General features: G+C 30.5%; 3 protein-coding genes and 2 non-coding genes across 5 annotated transcripts; 2 read left to right on the top strand and 3 right to left on the bottom strand.

Annotated features, from left to right (window-relative positions):
• Positions 1-1,337: 1,337 nt before the first annotated feature.
• Positions 1,338-4,107, top strand: LOC126677874 (histone-lysine N-methyltransferase ATXR4). The gene is made up of 7 exons (XM_050372688.1): positions 1,338-1,698; positions 1,823-1,878; positions 1,975-2,101; positions 2,609-2,678; positions 2,766-2,945; positions 3,397-3,468; positions 3,895-4,107. Exons 1-7 carry the CDS (start codon positions 1,339-1,341, stop codon positions 4,011-4,013), a joined length of 984 nt encoding a protein of 327 aa, XP_050228645.1. The 5' UTR covers position 1,338; the 3' UTR covers positions 4,014-4,107.
• Positions 4,108-4,474: 367 nt separating this feature from the next.
• On the bottom strand, positions 4,475-4,546 carry TRNAG-UCC (transfer RNA glycine (anticodon UCC)). Its single transcript has one exon. It is a non-coding gene; the product is annotated as a tRNA-Gly (tRNA).
• An 816-nt stretch (positions 4,547-5,362) lies between these two features.
• On the top strand, positions 5,363-10,522 carry LOC126679565 (fatty acyl-CoA reductase 2, chloroplastic). Its single transcript, XM_050374615.2, has 9 exons — positions 5,363-6,006; positions 6,839-6,942; positions 7,037-7,236; positions 7,346-7,446; positions 7,732-7,945; positions 8,502-8,663; positions 8,795-8,876; positions 9,527-9,915; positions 10,228-10,522. The coding sequence occupies exons 1-9, from the start codon at positions 5,595-5,597 to the stop codon at positions 10,391-10,393; spliced, it is 1,830 nt and encodes a 609-aa protein (XP_050230572.1). The 5' UTR covers positions 5,363-5,594; the 3' UTR covers positions 10,394-10,522.
• Positions 10,523-12,795: 2,273 nt separating this feature from the next.
• LOC126676668 (fatty acyl-CoA reductase 2, chloroplastic-like) lies at positions 12,796-20,488 on the bottom strand. The gene is made up of 9 exons (XM_050370925.2): positions 20,157-20,488; positions 19,959-20,062; positions 19,517-19,716; positions 19,235-19,335; positions 18,557-18,749; positions 16,970-17,131; positions 16,122-16,203; positions 14,978-15,345; positions 12,796-13,137 (listed from the first exon to the last, which is right to left on the bottom strand). Exons 1-9 carry the CDS (start codon positions 20,458-20,460, stop codon positions 12,963-12,965), a joined length of 1,689 nt encoding a protein of 562 aa, XP_050226882.1. The 5' UTR covers positions 20,461-20,488; the 3' UTR covers positions 12,796-12,962.
• A 1,838-nt stretch (positions 20,489-22,326) lies between these two features.
• TRNAR-ACG (transfer RNA arginine (anticodon ACG)) lies at positions 22,327-22,405 on the bottom strand. Its single transcript has one exon. It is a non-coding gene; the product is annotated as a tRNA-Arg (tRNA).
• Positions 22,406-25,596: the final 3,191 nt, after the last annotated feature.

The following is a 25,596-nucleotide window of genomic DNA, read 5'->3' on the forward strand; positions in this document are numbered from 1 at the left end:
ATTGCATTTTTAGGCCCTTACGTGGATGGAAATTGGCAAGTGAAACTCACTCTCCGTTATTGAGAGTGTGAAAAAAAAAATACTCTGACATTTTTCTTTTTTAATCCCCATAAATGCATATAAAATTTAAGGACCTAGGTGTATTTTTTCATTTTCACTTCTTTTTCTTCTTCAGCAAATTATTGTGAAAAAATAACCTACTTTTCTTCAATTAATTCTCTTGCATTATCAAATCTCAAAACTCAATTACGATTTTCTGATGATTTCCCAATAACCATAACTACCTAATCAAACTCCTCTATCTTTAAATCTAATTTCTCCATAAAATCTCCAGAATTTCAAATCTCAAATTTCATTTAAATTCATTTGAAACTCAATGAAGATCATTCCTTTTTAGTATTTTTGAGTATCCAGATTGTTTTTTTTAAGTACCTAGATGGAGGAGAAGCCTATACTCACATCTTATCCCAGTTCGAGGAAGAAACCACCGCCCCCGCCGCTCCAACTATAGAGAAGACCACGTCAGATTGTTTGGCGACGTAGAATGGCGAATCGGCGAGATCGGCGCCCATGTCGAGCAGAGGTTGAGCTCTGGAGAGTGTGCGGTTGAATACGGTGAGAGAAGCCGGCTTTGATTAGACGAAAACACATAGAACAGGCCATTACACCGGTGCCAATCCAGCTGATACAAGTGTTTGATGGGCTGATGGAGAGCTTGCCGGTGGTGGGAGTGGTGGCCATTGAGCGGTGGAGGAAGAGTAGAATTGAGCTGGTGTGAGAATAAGATTATTAGGGTGGTGGCTACTGTGAGAAAGTGACGGTGGAAGAGCGGGAGTTTTATTTTGTGGAATTTTGTTGTGTTTTGGTTATCATAGCATTTGCAATTCAATTGATTATACAGATTATTGAAGAAATTATTGTTAATTTTACACTATCAGTGTGAGTTTATTAAATTAAAACTGTAGATTTTTTTATTTGAGTTTTGAAAAAAATGGCGTTGTAACCAGAGATCCAGAGAAAGAAGATGATGGCAAAAGTATCATTTTATCATCAATATGTTTTTGTGTTACTAATTGGTTATTAAATTATGATTTTGTACAAAATAATCCTTAAATTGTAATGCCACGTAGACCTCAACACAAAAGATGGAATGCCACATCACATTTTTCCGTTAATTAACAGAGAGTGGGCTTCACTTCCCATTTTCCATCCACGTAAGGGCCTAAAAATGCGATATTTGAAAGTAAAAGGATTCGGCCGTGAGCAACTTTGAAATAGGGGCTTCTCGAATAAAAATGGTAAAGTAGAGGGGCCTCCGTATGGGTTTTGCCAAAATAAATGTCTCAATTGGTCCGTTATAGCCGTTACCTTTCCCGCCTCAAAAACCCTCAATTTCAAACTAATCATCAACTTCTGACATTCTCCTTCTCCTCCATATCAGACAATGTAAAACCAGCTCAACCCCGTCCACCTCCGATCCGCGTCGGAATTACCGAGTCAGCAGGTCGAGGCGTGTTCGCCATTGCCAAAATTAACACCGGAGAACTTATCCACACAGCTAAACCAATTCTGTCTTATCCATCTCTATCGAGTATTACCAGTGCTTGTTATTTCTGTCTCAGAAAGATAAATAGTTTTTCAGTAGAGGAAAACCAGAACGTTAGGTTTTGTAGCCAAGAGTGCAAGGATAATGCTAAGGTAAAACTTAAATGGCTGAATGTACACAACCTGTTTGATAATTTGCCTCTGAGACAGAGTCAGATATAGTTATCTCTACAAATTTATTTTCTTGTTTGTTGTTAACCTTTTGGGTGCGTTTTAGGTGTTTTATGATGTTGAGACAAAAGCAGATTGGTCAGCATTTGATGATTATTGCAGGTATGCAAGTTTTTAAAGAAACCCATTTGATTTGACTTGTTTCTTTTAATGTATAATTTCTGAAGCTTAGATTTGTTTTCTCTTGTTTCGACACAGGACGCAAGGTCTAAAGTATCCACATATGGTAAAACGATTGGCTTGTATGGTTATGTCAGGAGCTGCATCTGCTGACTATCTTGACATACTTCAACCTTCTATTTTGTCTCGTGAAGCTATATCAGCGGTTAGAATTCAAACATGAAGTCTTTGCTGATATTAAGTATAATGTTTAGAATAAGATTTTATTGATATCTATCATTGACTTTGTTTTTATTCGTTATAAACTTCAAGCATTCTTCATATTCATGAATATGAGATTAAGTTTCAAATTTTGATTAGGAAAATTCAACTACCACACTTTCTAGGCCTCCCATGTGAAAATTGTTATTTTTTAAGCTCTCGGTCCAAGCAGATAATTATCTTGACTTATTTCCTGGGCATAGTAATCTAGGAAAATTTAACTCACTATTGTAACAAGAACATAAAGGGGAGATTTTTGTAATGTCAAAGGGTTAGTAGTAGTATTGTTGGGAAGCCTTAAGCTGTTCTTTTGTTGTAAAAGGATTTTGGTTGTGACATTGGGAGTGAGTCCGTGGCAGACTTATGATGTTTGGTTTATCGGCTTTTTTGTTTTTGGATGTCGTAAGTCATAACTAGTTCACCACGTGCTTAAAGAAATGACATTTTACAGATGGAGGAGGGCTATGGTTTGCTGAGAAGCTGTTTTACCAAGGCAAATATCGTGGATGACCAGGTATCATGTATCCTGCACATGACAAATTATTCGGAATTAGTTTGATCAATTGTTAGCTTGGGAGTTTTTGGAGGGTTTTCTTTAACTTTAAAAGTCTTAACCAAGCAATGGTATATTAACCAATTGGCGCGGATTCGTATCAATGCATTCCGCATTGAATTGGCTGTACAATCGTACGAAGATCTTCTGTCATCAGCAGCTGCCTGCATAGAGGCTGAAGCTGCTGTTGGGAATTCCGTTTATATGCTTCCCTCCTTTTACAATCATGACTGTGGTAAACTTTTCTTTCTTCTTCTACTTAGAGCCTGCTGTTTCGTATATGTGTACCTAGTTCGCGTGTAATTTTAATACAGCAATCTGTTCATGTATAATTTTGACGTTGTCACGTCTTATATATTTGGTGGAATAAGTTGACATCGAGATGGATAGTTTTGGCAAATCATTTAAAATTTTATAATTGAGTCTGCCATTTCATGTGGTGTATATTGTAATCTTCAGTTAACTAAAAGTAACATTTTGTTTTGGATCATTATATTAATTATTGGAAATAATAAAATTAAACTGTGCATCATCTGAAGAAATAATTGTATTCTGTCTATGTTACTCAACTTGTAGGGATTAGGAAAAAATTGTGTGATCTGTATTCATTATTAACTATCTTAACACCTCTACCACAAGTCATATCTGGGTCAAGGAAAACTGATTTCACTATTTATTTATCTCAGATCCTAATGTTCACATCATATGGATAGAGAATGCAGATGCTAGATTGAAGGCCCTTTGTGACATTGAACCAGGTTTGTTTCATGAAGTACAATTTCTATTATAATATGATGACTGATTACTAGAGTATTGAGTTGAGCTATTGAGCTGTACTGCATGGAAATGAAAACCCTGAAACAGGATCATTATAGGTTATAATTGTAAAATTTAGAGTTTCATAAGCATTTTTGGAAATGAAAACAAAAAGCTGACACATATGACTCGACAAGTTTCCGTAGAACACAGTTATTGAGCTAGAACAGCAATGATTAGATCAGTTTACAGTTATTGACTTCACGAAACAAATTAAAACTAAACGGTGATGCTAAAATTAGAGGGAAATCCAGTAATTTTTGGTGAAATTAAGTCATGATAGCTACTCTATTACACCCGTGGTAAACTTGTTTCGGATCCTATGAACATTAAAATGTACGAATGACCATTTTATGTTGGAAATGCAGATGAAGAGCTTCGGATCTGCTATATAGATGCTAGTATGGAGCATGATGCTCGGCAAACCATATTGAGTGAAGGATTTGGTTTTAAGTGCAATTGCCTTCGGTGTTTGTCAGGAGATTGATTATGTTGTTTGTTTCAGTTTGCTATATTTCTTCTTGTATTCTGGTATAAACACAAGCTAAGACAATAGTTCTTACCTCATGGTTGATCTAAAATGTTAGTGAATAATGTTCAAAGGATCTTTTATCGACGTATAATATTTATTTGAGAGATTTTACTGAATTCTGGAGGCAGTGGAATTTTGGAAAAAAAGGGAATCCGAAAACTTTACAAAAATGCGTCTGCCGGTGTTTGTCAGGAGATTGATTATGTTGTTTGTTTCAGTTTGCTATATTTCTTCTTGTATTCTGGTATAAACACAAGCTAAGACAATAGTTCTTACCTCATGGTTGATCTAAAATGTTAGTGAATAATGTTCAAAGGATCTTTTATCGACGTATAATATTTATTTGAGAGATTTTACTGAATTCTGGAGGCAGTGGAATTTTGGAAAAAAAGGGAATCCGAAAACTTTTACAAAAATGCGTCTGCCGGGAGTCGAACCCGGGTCTATTGCTTGGAAGGCAATTATCCTAACCGTTGGACTACAAACGCTTGCTGTGCATTTTGTATAAGAATCGTTAGTGAAGCTTCAAATATTGGTGTACCATAGGATATAATATATGGTGGTTATCCACCTTATGATTTGAAATTTTTAATTTTTTTTAGTAATTTATAACCTAATTAATTAGTTATTTTTATCCATCTTAAAATTATTACTTTGTCTATTTTACTAAAAGTATTTTTAATTTACTCTTTTTTATAAATTTGCAATTCCATATGAGGATGACCTAACTAATTACGTGTCAAATGTTTATGAACATTATTCATCCATTATTTGGTTCAATTCTAAGTTAAAATTTCTTTCATTTGCAAATAAATGCATATGACATAAACATACTAAATTCTACAAATATATAAAATAGAACCACTAAATAAATTTTAACTAAATCGAACACAATTGTATTAATTTACAAATGAATTTCCATTAAATCTTTTGAACCAACCACAAAACGTGTGTTAGTTAACTATTAACACTAAACTATAACATCTTTTTATTTTTATTCTAATAAAAAAGTTTTCCAACTTAATGAGTAGGATATTGATGTTTCATTGTAACTTAAAAGGCCCAATCCAATACCACCAACCTCCAAAAACACCCTCTTTATTACACATAATTTTCTTGAGAACACAACAATAAAGTGTCTACTCACATAAACAAGAATTAGTAATGAAATAAGTGTTATAAAGAGAACTCCCGCCATCTTAGTCTCTTTGACATAAAAATGTAAAGAAAGGCAAAAAGGGAGTCCCTAGTAGAAAATATCTCATTCCATTTCTATTATATATATACCTAACTCTTTTCTCCTTTTCCTAAATCCATACCATACCAAACCAAAACCCTTTAATCTTTATAAAATTGCTTTGTTAGTTTACTAGCTTTTTTTTCATCACTCATGCTTTTAGATTGTTATTAGCTAGGGTTTCAGTCCAACTATAACCCTTTTTTTTTTATTTTCTTACTTGCCAAGAAAACAAACCCTTTTGTTTTTTTTTTCAATTTTCTTTTCTCCATCTCTCTCTCTCAAATACTTTCCTTAATATGGGTTCCTTGTTCTTGAATTCTCCTTCACTTGTATGCAATAAAATTGTGGCAAGAGTGTCACCCGGTAGTAAAATCGAATGGTGTTTCTTGAAGAAAAAGATGAATAATAGTGTTATATATTGCCAAAGTGGGGGTGGAGGAGGCGGCGGCGGCGGAGGTGGTGGTGGAGGAGGTAAGGCCATTAGGTCAAGTGGATTTTCTTCAGTGGTGACAGACAGATCATCATCGTCGTCGTCGTCGTCGTCTTTGGTTGGTGATGAGGATCATAGTTCAGGTGCAATTAAGGATTTTGAGCCTTATAATGATGGATCGAGTAGCTGTTCTTTAGTTGAAGATGGGATTGGCATTGTGAAGTTTCTTAAGGGAAAAGGTTTCTTTATTACTGGTGCAACTGGTTTTCTTGCTAAAGGTATGTCACCGTTTGTTTTTATTATTTTCATTGATTTAGAATTATAAGGTGCAATAAGTTTTGAGTCATTAATAAATTTCAGGATTGATAAGCATTTTAGAGGTTAAATGCATGAGTAGCACCAAATTTTTATTATACATTTCAATTTGGTATCAGAAAATTTTAATTTATATCACAAGGATACCATGATTTTAACTTTTATACCAAGTTAAAGTACTTCAAATCCATATAAATTGATGTAGGAGGCTCCATGTCAGATAACTACTAAAATGAAAAATTTACTTGGCAACATATTCTAAAAATAGAAAAGTAACGAGATAATACCGGGTGAAATAAAATTTAAATTTGATACTATTTTGATAGAATAATTGATTTTAAATGTTAGTTAATTTTCAAATTATGATCTTTTGGTTATGGAATTTTAATTTGTTTCATTATGCGCTGACTAAATTTCAATTTCAACAAAAAAATTTATTTATCATAAAACATATAAATATCGAGTCGATTACTTAGCTGCTTATGTGTCTGCATAAAATAATAAGAAATAGTTTGACGTCAATAATCAAAACATCGATTGCCACATACATATATTATGGTTTGTAATGGAAAAAAAAACTCCCCGTCGAAACAAAATTAAAGTTTAGTCAGAAAAATGAAATAAATAAATTTTCCATGGCTAAAATAAAATAAATCAAAAAATTTAGTGACTTTGAGAATCACTTACCCCAATTTTAACTTTATATGATGAATCTTAGGTTTTCCTTTTATTTATCTCTGTTTTATTTTATCTTAATGATGACAATGATGGGATTTGTATTACAAAACCATGCAGTTCTCATTGAAAAAATTCTGCGCACTGAACCTGAAGTAGGCAAAATTTATGTATTGATCAAAGCCAAAAACAAAGAAGCTGCAATGTCAAGATTGAAGAGTGAAGTATGTTAATTAATGATTGATTATCTACTTTAACTAAAATGTTTTAATTAAGTTTTTGGTAAATAATTAAAATTTAACTTATGGCTATACATAGATATTAAATGCAGAGCTATTCAAGTGTCTACGACAAACCTATGGAAAATCCTATCAATCTTTCATGCTCACCAAATTAGTTCCTGTGGTTGGGAATGTGTGTGAAACTGATCTTGGTTTGGAAGATGATTTAGCTAATTTGATCGCTAATGAGGTTGATGTCATCGTTAATTCTGCTGCTAATACAACTTTCGATGAAAGGTTATGCTCATCTTATCCTTATCTATAATCACAATTTAAACCACATAGATGACAATTCATGAGTCCAAATCTTAGTTTCATTAACTTAATTTGTCCTTGTGAAATGCAGATATGATGTTGGTATTGACATAAATACTCGAGGACCATGCCACCTTATGAACTTCGCCAAAAAATGTGAAAAGCTTAAGCTCTTCTTGCAAGTATCAACTGGTATGTTCCAACTAAAATGGGTTAGCTTTAGGGGTGTAAATGAGTCTGGCCGAATTCAATTTATGCCAACTTCAAGTTCAAACTCGAGTGCATTGTATAAGTTTGAATTCATGCTCGAATGAGCTTAAATTTTCAAATTCGAGCTTCAACTCAAATGACATGCGAACTACTTGAGTTCGAGCTCTATTCGAGCTCAATAAAGATAATAAATGATATTAAAATATTATCATATACTATTTACAAATTTGTAGTACAATTAGGTGCGTTTGTTGTTGTTATTTGCAGCTTATGTGAATGGACAGAGACAAGGGAAAATAATGGAAAAAACATTTGGAATTGGAGAATGTATAGCCAAAGAGAATTTAGTATCGGAGAGCAATCCGAGATCATTGGTACCAAATTTAGATGTTGAAAATGAAATGAATTTGGCTTTGAAATCAAAGGAAGGTTTGCAAGAAAATGAAGTTTCTCAAAAGATGAAAGAATTGGGTATAGAGAGGTGATTAGGCTTCTCCTTGTCTTTTCTTTTTATATTATCATATCAAACCGAATCTGTTTCGTTCATTTATTTGGTTTGATTCAGTTTTTGCACATCACTAGACATGGCGTGTTTGCTGAAGTGAACTAATAAAAAAGTTAACCGTTTCAAACCAAAAACATCAATTTGCTTATTAATTACTATAATGTTTAAAATATTTTAGCCCAGTTCAATTTTTAAATTTAGAAAATTGAAAAACTAGAATATATATATAAATAATATCATTTTCTAAAAATTAATATTAGATTCTTATGATTTCAAGTGATTCAAATGTTTGATATATTAATATTTAGTTTAAATTTAATTCCTAGTTCTTATATATTTTTCTTTAAATTAATAAAAACTCTTATATTCTAGTAAAATCGAGAATCAAACCGAACTTTATTCCCAATCGAACAGAAACATCCTTTGGCTAAGGGATGTTTTATGTATTTGAGTCATAATTTTAAAAGAAAAATGAGGAATTTGAAATGAAAAAAATAGAAACTAAAAGGGATGATAGTTGAATTCTGAACAGGGCTAGAAAATATGGTTGGCAAGACACTTATGTGTTCACTAAAGCTATGGGAGAGATGATGATCGATAGCATGAGAGGAGAAATTCCTGTGGTCATAATTCGGCCAAGTGTCATCGAAAGTACTTGCTCGGACCCTTTTCCTGGATGGATGGAAGGAAATAGGTATTTTCTAAATGCGATAAATATTATGAAGCGAAAATAGTATTTTATCAATTATTATTTCATTTATTTATAATCTTTTCATAGATTAAGTCATAATCTGGTTCAATTTATCATGTGTTGCCTTGTGTTAGGATGATGGATCCTATCATTTTGTACTATGGAAAAGGTCAGCTCACTGGGTTTCTAGTTGATCCTAATGGAGTTCTTGATGTAGTAAGTAACTTTAATTTCCCAAAATTATGTATGTTTATTTTTATTAATTAAAATTAGGGTTTACAAAAACTAAATCAAACTCATAATTTCGATTTGATTTGATATGAAATTTTGAATAAAATTAGTTTTTGAGTTGGTTTGATTATAAAACTGAAAGACTTTTGTTTTGTTTGGTGCACATTGAACTGAAAATGAAACCGAACCGACTGGTTCGATTCAATTTGATCTTTTTTTTTAGTTACCGATTTGATTTTGAAAGATAATTAAATAAAATTTGATTTGAGGCGCATGCACACCCGTATATATTAATAACAGGACAAATTCAAACACGGGTTTCTCAGTTGCACAATACTCATAAAAAATTGTATTTTTTTTTATTTTTTGTTCGATTTGGTTTGAAAATGTTAATTTTTCATAAAATCAATTCGGATTGATTTTGCAAAATTAAATTACATTTTAGTTTGGTGCGGTTTGAACATGTAATATTAGAGAGAGAAATTTGGGTTCGAGTCTCCCTATTCTGAACAAAAATCAAAATCGATCTACTTGTTCAGTCAGTTGATAAAATCTTATGGAGAGATCGTTGTCTTCTAGTAGTGTTGCTACATTATATATAAAAATCGGTTTTGATTTCGATTTCGATTTTAAAGGTGCCGGCGGATATGGTGGTGAATGCAACCTTGGCAGCAATGGCAATGCATGGAACGGTTCAAAAAGCAGGCATAAATGTATACCAAATTGCATCATCAGTAGTAAATCCGTTAACTTTTGAAGACTTGGCAAAACTTTTATACGAACATTACAATTCGTCACCTTATATGGACACAAAGGGCAATCCAATCAACGTTCCATCCATGAAGCTCTTCAAAAATATGGAAGATTTTTCTGATCATCTTTGGAGAGATGTCACTCACAAAAATGGGTTAACCACAATCAATGAGAAGCTGTCTCAAAGATATGAATTTATTTGCAGAAAATCTGTCGAGCAAGCCAAGTATTTGGCTAATATTTATGAGCCTTACACTTTCTATGGTGGAAGGTATGCAAATTCATTGTTTTATTTATATAGTTAATATGCGTAAGGGAAAAATTCGGATTCGGATTCGGATTCGAGACTTATACATTAACCGATTTTTCTAAAAAAAATTGAGTCTTTATTGATAGTTCTCATAATCTATCCACGGATAACATGGTTATCAAAGTCTGCCTATGGATTTTTAAAAAAATAAAACTCTATTTCAAAAATCAAATCAATGGATTCGATTTAATATGAGAGTGATACGTCGTAAACAGGATGGAGATAAAAAATTTGGATCCACTAAAATTTGCCATGTTCTTTTTTTATTTTCAGGTTTGATAATAGCAATACAAAAGGATTGATGGAGAAGATGTCAGAAATAGAGAAGAAAAAGTTTGGATTTGATGTGGAAAATATAGATTGGAGAGAGTATATCACAAATGTTCATATTCCTGGTTTAAGGAGGCATGTTATGAAAGGAAGAGGAACATGCAGCTGAAATATTATATTTATAATTATACTAATGCAAATTATTCAAGTCCTATAGTATATTGTAATAACTGAATTAGCCTTTATCTTGTACTTTTTCTTTATTGTGAAAAAATATAATTGAAAGCTTTTTACTTTATTTCTTTTTCCAATTCTTTCTTGGTTTAACTTGACAATCACAGCATTAAATTAAAAAATTGCACAATGATAAATTAATTCTATGTAATTATTAATAAAAATTCATAACTTAAATTTTTTTAGTTTTAGGCCGAGTTGCTTAAAAACATTCAAATAATATTAGGATTTAACTGATAAATAAAAATATAAAATTTGAAAGTGAAAATTAAGGGACTTAATCTTAACTAATACATTTTATGTAACATCGGGAGTTAATGTTTATAAAACTAAAAATATACAAAGGCGATGTTAATATATAGAAATATACGAACTTAATAATAAAAAATATAAACAAAGAGATCTAAATATTTATATATAGTTTTTTTTGTTATAATAGAATCGCTTGAATTATTAAATATAAAAACAGTTTGGCTTATCAAAAAAATAAGTGAATAAAAATAGAGGGAATTTCCCACTCTACACTATTTTCTATTTTTTTAAAATAAAAAATTATATTAATCAAAATCTAGTTGATGAGTCAGCATAAAGAATTTGATAATCGGAAGGACATTTTTCCAACCAATTAAATAAACTAACATATGCTACCACATGAGATTTTCTATTGTAATTAAAAGAACATATATGCATCTCAATTAAGATAGAATAGTTATGTGCTATCAAACTGATAATATTACAAAGCAAAGAGTTACTGTTGAAGATATCCATTACAACCTTTAAAATAAAGGGAATTAGATTAGCTTCGCTTGTTATGATAATACTAACTCTAATCACACGACTGCTACAACTAGCAGCTATAATTTTATCGTTGAAGTCTCTAATCACATCTTCTATGACATAAATCTTTTCTTGAACATTAAAGTCATTATCTATACTGACGCAAAATATACCGATATTTGCTGAAATCCGTCGTAAAATGGGCTTTAATTGTTTTAAAGATTCAAGTCGCTTGCATCGCAAAAAACAATTTCATCTCCAACGATGAAAAAAAACTATTCTTAATTTCGATTAGAACAAATCTAATAAAATTAAAATACTAAGGTTGAAAATAATTTTTAAATCTAGACCAAAATTGCTAAGAAATAAACTTTATTCAAAATTAAAGACAAAAACTATAGAAAAAGTTAAAAAACTGAATTTGAGAGATTGGAGAGTTGATTTTTTTGCCAAAAATGGCCAAAATCACCTCCAAATGAACAAAAAGAAAAAACTTACTAGTATTTAAGAGGTTTATCAAAAGAGAGAAGCGGTTAGGTTTGAAGAAAACACCTCCATAATGTTACTTTCTTTTTGATTAAAAATTCTTCTATTTATTTTCTCACTTATTTTCTATTTTATTTACAAAATTATATTGTCTTTTTTTTGTTTTACTTTTCTAACTTTTTTTTACAAAAAATTCCTTTTTTTATTCAAATACCCTTTTTTTATTTTTTAATGAATTATTTTAAAAAAAAATATTTTTTCATGGTATTCTTTTTTATTGTTTTATCGTGTTTTTTATGTAACTATGATGTATTATAGTGTATATATTGTGTTTTTAGTGTAATTATGGTGTATCATAGTGTAATATTTGTTTTTGTTCTTATTTTTTTAGGGTTAATTACATATAAAATCATAACCTTTGCACCATGTTTCAAAATTAACATGATCTTTAAAACGTGTCAATCACAAACGCCTCCTTTTATTTCTTTTCAATTTCATCATGAACACATTTTTCGGTAAAATTTTGCTAACTTGGAAACCCGATAAATTTGTTACGTGTCATGCCACGTTAGCAAAAATGCCATTAAGAATTACCGATGTTATTTTTGAAAATAAATAAAAGATGGTGTCTGTGATTGACACGTTTTAAAGGTCATATTATTTTTGAAACTTGGTGTAAAGATCACGATTTTATATGTAATTAACCCTTTTTTTTACTGCATATCTAAAGTATTATTACAATTCTCGGAAATTAGTTAATTTCATTTCAAGTAATATTACTTATATGTTTCTTACACATATATTACCATTTCGTTTTATTATACGTTGAATTTTTATTTTGATATCTGTCGTTGTTTTAATTTTCTATAGGCATATAATATTGTTTTACTCGGTAATTATTTTAATTTAAATTCCGAGCATTAATCAATACAAACTTCATAAATTTTTTAATTTCATTCTAGTAACTCAATATATTCTGAAACCAATTATTATTTCCGTTAAAATTTAATCTTGGTCAAGGATAAATTAAATTACGGATTATAACTAAATTTTACTTTAAATTTTCCGTTCATCTTATAACAATTTATTGACGACGAAGTCATAATCCATATTCATATATTTTTATTAATTTTCAATTCCGACTTTTTTAATTTTAGTTTCCACTATTATCATGTCGATATTGACAAATTACATACAACACGTCGGAAATTATATCACCAACAACGGTGGAAGCTATTACACTAGCTAACTAGCTTTCTTTCTTTAGCAAGTCCAATGACATGCCTCCTTAGACCAGGAACATGTACTTCTTTAATATAATAATCCCAATGAATGCTTGCCACGTCAAATCCGAATTCTACCTTCTCCTCTTCGGACATCTCTTCCATCAATTTTTGCAAGTTACTGCTATCAAACCTGCAGCTCATTCAACACCATCACTCAATTAAATTTTGGTAGCAAGGTCATCTCCAATAGTCCCTCATTTGTCATTTTAGTGTAAAAATCATCTCCAATAATACTCTATATCCAACTCTATTATAGTGTGGCTTAATTTTTTGTACTCTATATATAAAGTCATTCTATAATAATGTGTCTTAAATAGAGCACTATTTGAAATGAAAATAAAGTAATTCTATTTTACTTTTGGTTTTTTATTTTATTGTAATTAAACATTTATTAGTTTTTGTTACAATATAATCCAAATAAGCATGTCTGATTTAGTTGAAAATTTAAATATGTAACATAAAAAATATAGATTCGTATTAATTAATTCCATAGTTTATAAATAGAGTATATATTAATTTCTTTTATTATTTAATATATTTTTATTAATAAATATAGTAATTATATATATTTAAAAATATATGAACATATTTAGAAAATATATTATTAAAATTAATAATATATTTTATTATGAATGTATTTTGTAAGTATTGAATAGTTTATGGGTGTAAGTGTAAAATATTTAAGTAATTTATTGGATATGAATATGCTGAGAATATTCTTTTAGTGTAAAAATATAAAGTTAACTATTGAAGATGAACTATTTTAGCAGTATAATTTTTGTGTAAAATTTACACTATTTTGACTCCTACTATTGTAGATACCCTAATAAATTAATTATTTATATTATGCTTGATTCATAGAGCGGAATAAAAATAAAATAAAAGAATTATTCCTAAATAATAAAATATAAAAAATATTTATTTTACAAAAATATGAGATAAAAATTTCATAAAATTATTATCTCTTAAGTTAAAATAAAGAATAGTTAATTAACTATATTATTTCGCACTTATTCCATGAAATAAATATAGTTTCAGTGTAAAAAATTTTCGAACAAGCATAGAATTATGACATGAGTTGGACTATAGTTATTTTTATATATAGTACATACTGCTATTTGCATGATGTGAAAAATATTAAATTTTAAAAAATAAATTTATATAAAATACGCATCATTAAATGTACTATTAAATTAATAAGATTTTATATAAGTAAAAATTAATGAGATAAAAAAAATTACAATTAGAGTGGGAAAATTTATATAGACATACGAGTTTTTTTTTTTTGAAAAAATATAGACATACGAGTTACATTAAACAATATATCAAACAATTCACAATTAGTTAATGGGACAATTTTTTTTTTTTGAATAATTGCAAAAGAATTTTAAAATACATTTTTTTAAAACATGCTACAAAAATCAAGTTTTTAATTTTTTTGGGCCTTTTTGGATTAAAAGTGTTTTTATGTAATTATTGAAACGATATGGTAAAAGGTACAAAAAAACCCTCATAGTTTTCACAAAAATACAAATCGGCCCTTTTACTTTTTTGGGGTATAGCCCTCTTTATTTTCAAATAAAACAAATAACTCCTTTCATCCAACATCATTAAAAACACTCGTTAATGGCTGATATGTCTCTCATAATCATATAGGAAAAAAGTTCAAAAATAATTTTAATATTTAAAATATTTACAAAAAATTTGAGGGGGTAAGTGACTGAAAAGTAAACTAAAAGGGTTTATTTGTTCGATTTTAAAATAATAAGAGTTTAATTGTTTAATTTTAAAAATATACGGGCTTAATTGTGCCCGGATAAATTAAAAGGGTTGATCTGTACTTTTAAGAAAAATTCGAGGACTTTTTTATACCTTCTGCCAAACGAGATCATACTTTTGGCTATAAATGTTAAAAGGTAAAAAAATGTGTTTAAATGGCTATTAAAATAAAAAGTTTATGTTTTACATACCGTGCTTCATTAAAGAAGTATGGAGTATAAAGAGTAGCCAGCTGCCTTACTTGCTCCATGAACCTTTTAGCAAAAATCTCAGAATTCTTTGAATTTGAAAACTCCTTTATATCCCTCTCTAAATGACTTGAGAATTTATCCATTGATGCATATAATTTCATTGGTTTTGCAGCATTGATGGGCTTGCCTTTTGAATCAAAAAATGGGGAGGATTTGAAATGTTCATAGAATAGAGTGACAAATTGTTGGAGAGTCAATGGATTGTTCATGGATGAAGCAACTTGGTACACACTCACATTTGCTTCTCTTGCTCTTCCATGTCTCGCCATGGCTGCTAATGTTGCATTAACCACCATGTCGACTGGGACCTGTACTTTACCATGTATGCATAATTTGATCTCAAAATCCTTTTCAAAATAAAATTATGTACGTGTGATAAAATTTTAAAATAAACTAGCAAAATTTGGTTGACATCGGCAAAAGATTATTCTAAAATTTATGTACTTTTCAACTTTGTTTTACTTCATTTCTAAGGGGTTTTTTTTTCTTTATTTGGTTCTTAAATTTTTAAAAATATTTTTATGAAATTCTTTTGTTAATAAAAGCACGGAAGTTGGTTTACTTTCCGAAATCAAGTAAACTACATTTGAAAGTTCAAATACTAAGTAAAAAAATATAAAAATTTCATAAAACTATTGTCAAAAATAAATGAACCAAATAAAAAAATAAAAATATCTAAAGATGAAATTAAAAAAAAAAGTATTTGAACTTTAAAATAAGTTAAGCTTTAATCAATTCATTATTTATTATGATCAAATTAACTTTAAAGATAAGTGTTCAATGTAGTGTTACCAAACCTAAATCCTCAATCCAATCCATTTTTTGTTTATTTAGTCTGTACTTTTATTTCGTTTAAATCATTTTTTTGTAAATTTATTACTTATTTATTTTTTTAAGTTTTTTTGTTTATATATTTCGTCTTTAATTAATTTTTCAAGGATTAAATCATTATAAAATTTGATTGTAAAAAGATTAAATAAATAGAAACTAACTAAAAAAAATAAAATAGGTCAGAGGTAAAGTGAAATAAAAGTGAAAAATACCGAGAATGGGTTGAGCCATAAATATGAAAATAGTTGCTTACCACATCAACAACGCAATTAGGGTCTCCCATAAAACATGTGAGTTGTCGTTTAGCATAGTGGTTTATTATCGGATCTAACATCCTGCAAATTATGCAATATAATGGATCATAGAAAATTAAAAATAAAATAAAATTGTAAGACTTACTTTTTATGTAAACGTATATTTTCTAAATCACAAAAAAGTCACTATCTTTTTTCCACTTTTATAAATCAATCAATTTCTTATCATTTTTTCAATTACAATTAAAAGAGCATTCTCTTTATATTTTATGCAAAATTTAATATAAAAATAATAATAAAATATCATTGGTATTATATCAGTCTAATTTTTTTCTAATACAAAATGTTAAACAAAATGTTATAAATACTTACTATAATAATTATCTATGAATTTTTTTTGTTTGATAAAATTTTGATTTATACATTTTTTAAATTATTGTTAATAAGTAAAATATATAAAAAAAACTCTTCAAGTTATTCGAAAAGAACACATGCACAAGTTCTATTAGATTTGTCTTGACAATTTGAACTTTCAATATTTTTAAATAGTGCAAATAAACTCACATGTTTGAATAAAAAATTACATATAAATAATAAAAATATGAGGGATTTAGTGTAAAAAAAATAATATAACGCCTTAAATACTCTTTTTGATTTATTTATTTTATGTTTTTTTGCAACATTTAAATATATATAAAGTATAGTATTTTTTAAAAAAATTGATTTTTTTTCTTCAAAATAAACAATTGTAATGAAAAAACTAAGAAGGTGTAAATATTTAATTTTGTGAATTATTAAACCTTTAAATTTGAGCATTAATTAAAGAAAAAAAACTAAGTAAATTTACCGATTTCCTTGTATCCATCCAGAAAATGGGTGTTTATAGGTGCTCTCAATAATAGTTGGTCGAATAATAACTACTGGCAGTGGCAGTGGCACTTCACTTAATATCATTTCTCCCATTGCTTTTGTAAACGTGTAAGTATCATGCCATCCACATTCTTTTGCTCTGTTTCAATTATTTATCAATTACTGTTAAATGAAATCTGTGCATAATCATTTGTCAATTAGAACCTAATTTTAAAAAGTATATTCAATTGAAATTGTATTAGGTTTCGCTATAAAGACAAAATTAAAAATATTTGTTATTTTCTTATTGACTACAATTTAAATATACTTATCAAAACTAGACAAAATTGATATTTTTAAAAGGTAATTAGGTCATAAATAAAAAAATTGGTTAATTTTGAATGATCTGACATTATCAATATAATTAAAATTTAATTATCAAAATGTAAGAATTTAAAAAAGATTAAAATCCTCTATAGTTGATTGAATATGACATGTTATAAAATGAATAGATCATATTAAAAAGAATAAAATGAACTAAGTTTATGTATACCGTTCATTTTATAATGAAAATGGCTTAATTACTTAAAAAACCTCCACCTTTAATCTTTATTTCGTTTATACCCTGACCTAGGAAAAATGACACATATACTATTGACGTTGTGTTTTTGTTTTACCTCTACCCCAAAATTCAAAAAAAAAGATGATTTATTCAAAACAAATAAATATAAGGATTATTTTATACTTTTTTTAATTGATAAAAATACAAACAAATCCTTCATCTTTAAAAATGTTTAAATAAGTCCTAAAATTTAATTAATTGTTTTTATTTAACAAAAAAACATCGAACCGCCATCCGACTTCCTACGCCACGCGAATTTTTGAAACCCGCCGCCGAAATATTTTAAAACCGCCGCCGCGTGGAAGGAGGAAAATTTGTTTCTCCTTCCATGGAAGGAAGAACACTGCTCCTCCTTTAAGATCTGTTCCTCCTTCTGTGAAGGAGGAACGGCCTCCTTCCGGTGGAAGAAGGAGCAGCGGCTCCTCCGCTACTCCTCTTTCCGGCGGTCATCCGATAATTGATTTTTTTTTTATTTTTTTTGTTTTGTTGAATAGCGGGTTTTTAAACCGGAATATGGTGGTAGGTCGGAATTGAATTATTTTTTTAATTTTTTAACGGTTTTAAATTTTTAATAATTAATTAAAAAGCATGAAGTTAATTTTTTTAAAGAAGAAGGTGTTTTGGTATAATTAATAAAATTAACTTATAATTAGAATATATGCTGAAAATGAAGGATTATTTTACACTTTTTTTCAATAGAAAAAATGTCAATTTAATACCTCGAGGGTAGAGGTGAAACAAAAAGACAACGTCAATAGTGTATGTGTCATTTTTTCTAGGTCAGGGTATAAACGAAATAAAGATTAAAGGTGAGGGATTTTTAAGTAATTAAGCCTAACGAAAAATGTGTCATGTTATAAATCAAATAGAGAAAATTTTAATCTATTTAGAAATTGTTAGTTGTTCCGTTAAAACACTAGTACTCATGCATTAAAAGGACACAAAGTGAGGGGAACGGACCACCTTTGTAATCCTAACTTGTTTAAATTTTGAGATGAAGAATTGTGGTTGAAAGCTTCTCTTGCGTGAAAGGCCAACTGCATTTCACTTTCAATGTTCAATGCTGTCGACAAATTATAATTTTGATCTATTATGCCATCCCCCGTCTTAAATATCGTCTCCATAATCTGTCCTTTTCTTGTTCCGTTAACATAGGCTGCACCAAGTTCAAACATATTCAGGCATGATTTTAAATCATTATGTTCAAATTTGATTATTTTAGATTCGAAACTCTCCTCTCCTTTATTGTTATAATCAAACTCTATATGCTTGTTACATACGATGGCAGATTACAAGACGAATAAAAACATAAAATAACATAACGAGCGAATTCGTAGATGAAAATGGCTACGGAATAACTGCATAGCCTGTTTATTCTGCACACGCTTATACGGTAATTATAATACTTTATTTAAGGAAAAATGTATCTATCTATCCACAATTTTGGCATGTTTATTATATATACCATTATTTTTTTAATCTTTACCAACTATATTAACAACTCATTTAGTGTTGATGTGGTGCAATGCTATTCGTCTGTATATACAAATTAACCATCACGCTGCATTAGATTCAAAAGGATTGTGGATATATTTGGCAAAAGTTTGAAAAATGATATGCATGGAAAAAATTAAAGATTACCTGTTGATATCTGTAGGAAGAGCCTCAAATTATTGCAGGTTTTGGCAAAGTCGATAAGATGGTAGATTCCTCTTGTGTTTATATCAACAGAAACATCATATCTGCACCACACTTATTTCTCTTAGTCTAATTAACACCAAGTCTAAAACAAATTGAAATATTACAAAAAACAATTGAAAAATAGTTATCCAAAAACAAACTGAAAATAATTATCAAAAAACAAGTGAAAATTTAGTGACTTAAAAAGAAATTAGAATTGCTGGGATGTAATTAATTATATACCTTTCATAGAAAGTTGTATTGGCTGCAGAATTAACGATGACATGGGCTTCTTTTGCGACCAAATTAGCCATTGATTCTTCTAAGCCAAGACCTAATTCACCCACATTTCCTACCACTGGAAATAACTTGCTTAGCACGAAATCTTCATACCCCTTTCCATACTTTTCCTTTAGACACTTGAATATTTCTGCATCAATTATCTAAAACAAAAAAATATGTACCTCAAATCTTACCTTAGCTAAAACAAATAAATTATAAATATATATAACTTTCGAGGAGTGTAGCTCAATTAATACTAAATCTATTAGTTAGGAGTTTGAATTACAGTCGAAACAATGTTAAAAAACAAAGAAGGAGAAACGAGAAAAAAGAGAAAAACGACTTATAAAACGATTAAAGAGAAAAAATGCTGGAAGGGGAAAATATAATAATTGAGACATACTTCAGATTTCAATCTTTCCATTGCAGCTTCCTGGGTTTTTGCCCTAATCATCAGATATATCTTCCCAATATCCGGTACTGAACTTAAAATCTTTTCAACAAGAACTGAACATATAAATATTTATTAAAATATCAAAACCATCATTATCATAATTAAACAAGAAAAAATAATTTATAATTAAGAAGTTCATGTACTCACCCTTAGCCAAAAACCCAGTTGCACCAGTGATGAACAATGTCTTCCCTTGAAGAAAATTTACAATACCAATGCCTTCATGGTCATCATTCTTCATTACAACATTTTCATGTCCGCCATTAATTCTAGTTCTGTCAAATTCTCCAATGCACTTCAATGAAGAATTACAGCTTACATTAATTTGACAGTTCACTACATTTAAAAACTTATTTTTGGGTGTGTGACTGTGACTATTATTCTTACACACAGTGATATTTTTATTAGGTTTTAGCTGCAAATTGCTGCAGTTTAATAACAAAGTCCCCATCTAGGACAAAGATTTGATGAAATATGCAGTTTTGGTTGGACTATATATAGAAGCTTGTTTGGACAAAGAACTATAATTGATTTACAGTCAGGTGGTTGAGAAAAATAATTCATTGACAGCAATTTGACAATTTTCCTTTCTGTCTTGATTTCGATCGTCAGGGTGCTGTGTCTTAATCATTTTCTTCTTGTTTCATTTTCGTTCGTTCTTTTCATTTCTGACTTTAAAGCAGTTTTTTAAAATTCAAACCGGACCGATTTCCAGCTTAACCGTTGGCTGAACCTGTTCAATAAAATAATCTAGATTTCAAACGTTACACAATTCAGCCAAAATATACATAAGGTCTCGAAAATATACAAAAGGCTTTCAAAAGAAAGGGAGATCGGAGGTCAACTTCATAATTTCACGTTTTCTGATAGTTAAAAAACAACGGGATCAAATAAATGTAAGTGAACTCATAGTATTACTTACGTATTAAGCTAAATGAAAATCGAAAACCAACGCTTAATACTGCTTAATATGTAAGCGCGCGATCATATATATATAACCGAACATGGAATCAAGTGAAACCATAGCCCTCAAATCGTACATCTAATATTAGTGTGTTTCTCGTAACCGAATGTTAACAAATCAATTGTGTTCGTCCAAAGGTCGCGGTCCCAGAGAACGTAACTCTGAGTTAATGCAGAATAAATAAGGCCTAATTACTTAAAAACCATCCACCTTATAACTTTTTTTCATTTATACCATGACCTAGAAAAATTTTCAATTGTACCCTATTTTCGATTTTTATGTTTCATCTCTACCCTAATGAGTTTAATTGACCTATTTTCTTTTGAAAAAAAGTTTAAATTAGTTCTTCATTTTTAACCTATATTCTGATAAAACGTTATTGTTAATCATTTATGTATCTTGTTTTTAATATTTTCATCCTTAAATTAATTAAATTATCAAAATTTTTAATTTTGGGATACAAATAAAATATAAAAATTGAAAATAGGGTACAATTGAAAATTTTCCTAAGTTATAAATGAAAAAAAGTTACAATGTGGGTGGTTTTTAAACAATTAGGTCGAATAAATAATTGCAAGGTTGTGAATTAGTTGCTGGTGTGGCAAAGGCAGCTGATTACATAATAAAATTGATGTTGTTCTTGCTGCTGCAATACTACATTCCTACATTCCTCCTAAGTGATCTAAGGTTCAGAATGCTCAGGAGTGTGCTTCTTCTCCTCCAGATTCAGAGGTCCAGATTGAACATGTTATGAATCCGTGTGACATGCTGAATTTGACTTATTAAGCTCATAAGATATTAGTTTTTAATGACCGTTTTTCTTCTTTGTATAAATAGAGCATTAGCTCTAATTTTAGATTTTGATTTGTAATTTTACAATTCCAATTAATATAGTTTTGGTTCTCCATTTATATTTCTGATACGAGTTGATCACGAGCCACTCTTAATCGTACTACAAAAAAACTTACTTTTAGTGACTATAATTTAATGAGAGTTTTGAAATACCGTCACTAAAAATACCATTTGCATAGTTTTAACTTTTAACGAACGTATTTAAATTTCCCCATTAGAAGTAATGATGGGCTATTTAAACTATATTTAGTTCATAAAAAATTAGCATCTAATCTATGTAAGATGAATCATAACTTTATGTGCTTGTGAGTTTCTTATTTATGTAGCATCTAATCCATGCAAATTGAACCATAATATTGGGGCTTTGATGCTTGTGAGTTTGTGTGACGAGCGGGTTTGGGATACGGTCAATTTGGCCATCATTTTGTTACATTCTAAATTAAATCTAAATGAGCTACTTTAATTTGTAACTAAACAAAATTTGTTTTAGTGCACCGGTTGTGGGCGAGGAGGGATTCGAACCCCCGGCACCGTGGTTCGTAGCCACGTGCTCTAATCCTCTGAGCTACAGGCCCCACCCCGTCTCCACTGGATCTGTACCGGAATAGGCTTATATACATCTCATTATGAGAAAGAAGAGGTTATTCGAGCGTATCTAAATAGATACTATGTTTACATATGGATCTCTCCGCCTTTTTCATCCTTGCAAATGAAAGAAGACGAAAACGGCATGGAGACACTCGCTTTGACTATTCGATACACTATTTATGTAATACCCCAAATATTTTAGAATAATTAAGTCGTGCCACGTGTCGTGAATTTTGATAAATTAAATTAAGATGAATTTAATTTAATGATATCGGGAATTTAAAATAATTTTTATTGAGCGAATTAGCGGGATTAAAGGAAAAAGGGTTAGAAAATTTATATAAAATAAATTATAAATCCCGAGATAAGAATTATTTCGCCAAGGTCCGCGAAATATTTTATAATATTTGTGATAAAAGTTTCGGGTCAATTGGAGACCTTTTAAAATTTGGACGCGGATGCGTTTAGGACTAAGTTGTAAATTTTGAAAAGTTTAAGGGCTAAAGTGTAAATTAGCCAATTGAGCCTCGAGAATAGAAATTAGAGGATTATTGACGGGAAATAATAATTTTAGAATCGTATTATTTATTTGGATATAAATAATACGTACGTAATTGAGTTAAAATAAATAAGTAATCGTTAAGTTAAAATGGAAAGTTTAATAGAGAATTGGTTTAAATTAAAGAGTTTAAGGATCAAAAGTGACATTTAGCCGGATTGTATATAAAACCTTCATGATGAAGGATTGTCCAGAACCTTCAAACCTTTTATCAGATGCATTTCATTTCCTTCGTCATTTCCTACGGTTCCGCCGCTCGATCTCCGTTTCTCGTCCGTTTCCGACGTTCTATAGCTCGAATTGATCGTATTTCGACGGAGAATCACGGTAAGCTTGACGTTTTACTGTTTGGATGGATGAATTTAAAGTTATATCGAGTTAAAGTTTTAGGCCACGGAACGATTTATTCGTTTTAAATGGTTTTAGGATTAAATTTGGATGTTTTGAATATAGATTAAGCGTTCTGGATGCGTTAGGATCGTTTTTATACCAAGCACGTCGGAAACGGAGCCGGGGTGAAAACCCGCGACTGTGCGCCGCACGGTCCAACTGTGCGAACGCACAGCACACTGTGCGATCGCACAGTGCTGTGCGAACGCACAGCAGGACTGTGCGAACGCACAGTCTTGAGAGACTGTGCGAACGCACAGTCATGGACTGTGCGAACGCACAGTCCACTGTGCGAACGCACAGTGAGACTTGCGCTCGCACAGTGTTTGGCCGATCGACACGTTTTGGGGAATTTGGACGTTTTCGCGTAAAATTATCGGAATGGATTAGTTTATCGACTAATTGTCGATTAGTTCGAATTATTTAACCTAGCGAGGTTAAAAGAGAATTTATAAAAAAAAAAATGATATTTGATTCGTAAACGAGTTAGAAACCGTTTATCAGAATGTACGTGGGAAGCATGGCGATTAATAAAATTAGTGTGTCGTGTCCCGAGTCTAGAGTCAATCTTAGAATAAGATTCTGACGTGAGTCAATTATTTTCAAATAGTTTTAGATCCGGCGAGGCAAAAAGCCGCTGGACCAGGAGCTCGAGGAGCTAGATGTTTCTGAGCACCGGAGTATTTTTGGGATAAGCGGTCACTGTGAGTTTATACGATTTGCTTTTAAAGTATTTAAGCAATTATTTTATATTGCTTTGTATTTGAATTTCATGTTTGGTATGCGAATTCTTTTTATGAATTGCATATGTTTGATTTGAAACCAGTATTGATCCGATGGAACGTGCTACCTATTGGGCGACAATAGGACTGTGTGATCACCAGTTTTGATATGACTCAGCTGGGAGCTGATGATGAATATGAGATTTACGATTGGGTTATGATTTAGATACGCAGAGTGAACTCGGCTACGGTGTAGCCTGGAAGTCCCCGTATCTAGTGGCTGGGCCACCAGCGAGTTGGACTCGCAATTGATATTTATAATTGGGTTGATCGATTGATTATTAGTATGTTTGAGGATTAAGGTTTCATTCGGATCCTGTACTTGGCTGCACGAGGTTTGAACGCTATTGCATTGTTTTACGCTTTATATTTTATATAGATACTTATTAGTAAATGTATAAACTCACTCAGTATATTCCCATATACTGACCCCTCACAGTCTTCCTTTCAGGTTAAAGCATTTTGAAGGACGGACTTCCTCCTTCTTGTTCTGGAAGTCCACAATAGTGAAAGGTCACGTTAAAGAACGTCTTCTTCGTAGAGCTGCAGTAGTCGGTAGATGTCTGTATGAGATGTAAGATTTATATTCAAACGGTTTATTTAAATGGGCAACTCTGATTTGAGATAAAAGTATATATACATTATAATTGTTTATAAAGAACGTATTTTAACCGTTGATTTTGTAACCAATTTCCATGAGTGGAATTGGTCAAGATGTTGATTGGAGATAGGGCAGAGCTGGACATGAGGTGTCGCTCGGTAAGACCCTAGTCTATAATAATGATTCGCGATGATTTTCAGAAAGTAGTAAAGATGTTTTGGTATATATAATAATAAAGTTTAAAAAGGGTTTTCTGAAAATATTTTACATAATATATTTAATTCGCGAAAAATTCATAGTGGTTTTAGGCTTGCTACGGGTTCCGGAGCTACCACTCCCGTTCCCTAGCGCCGGTCTCGGCTCAATAAATTGGGTCGTGACAATTGTGGTATCAGAGCAGGTGGTCCAGGCTACCACTGTTTTTGTGTGTGAGTCTACCTAGGAACTACTGCAGCACATAGGGATTCGAGTCATGTCTTGATCAGTTTTCGTTTGATCTTAAGATTTTAACTTTTCCCCTTGCGATCTGAGTCTGTTAGTACAATCGATAGGATTGTTAGACGATATACGTTTTGCGAAAGTATTCTGTTTACGTAAGGATGATCGATTTATTATATGATCGTTGCGTATGATCATGTACGAGGTGGATAGCTAACATTATACGATTCAACGACAAGGCTACTATGTTAAACATCGAATGGTATAACGATACCATCAAAGTCACACGAGATAAGCGCTAAGAGATGATTGATAATGAAACGTGGATTCAGAGGAATGGAAGAATTTCCCAAGTCACAGAGTTTAAGGTTTAGAGAACTTATAAGGTGAAAGATTTGTGATTTATAAAGATT

Source organism: Mercurialis annua, linkage group LG4, assembly GCF_937616625.2.
Source record: "Mercurialis annua linkage group LG4, ddMerAnnu1.2, whole genome shotgun sequence".
Lineage (NCBI taxonomy): Eukaryota > Viridiplantae > Streptophyta > Magnoliopsida > Malpighiales > Euphorbiaceae > Mercurialis > Mercurialis annua.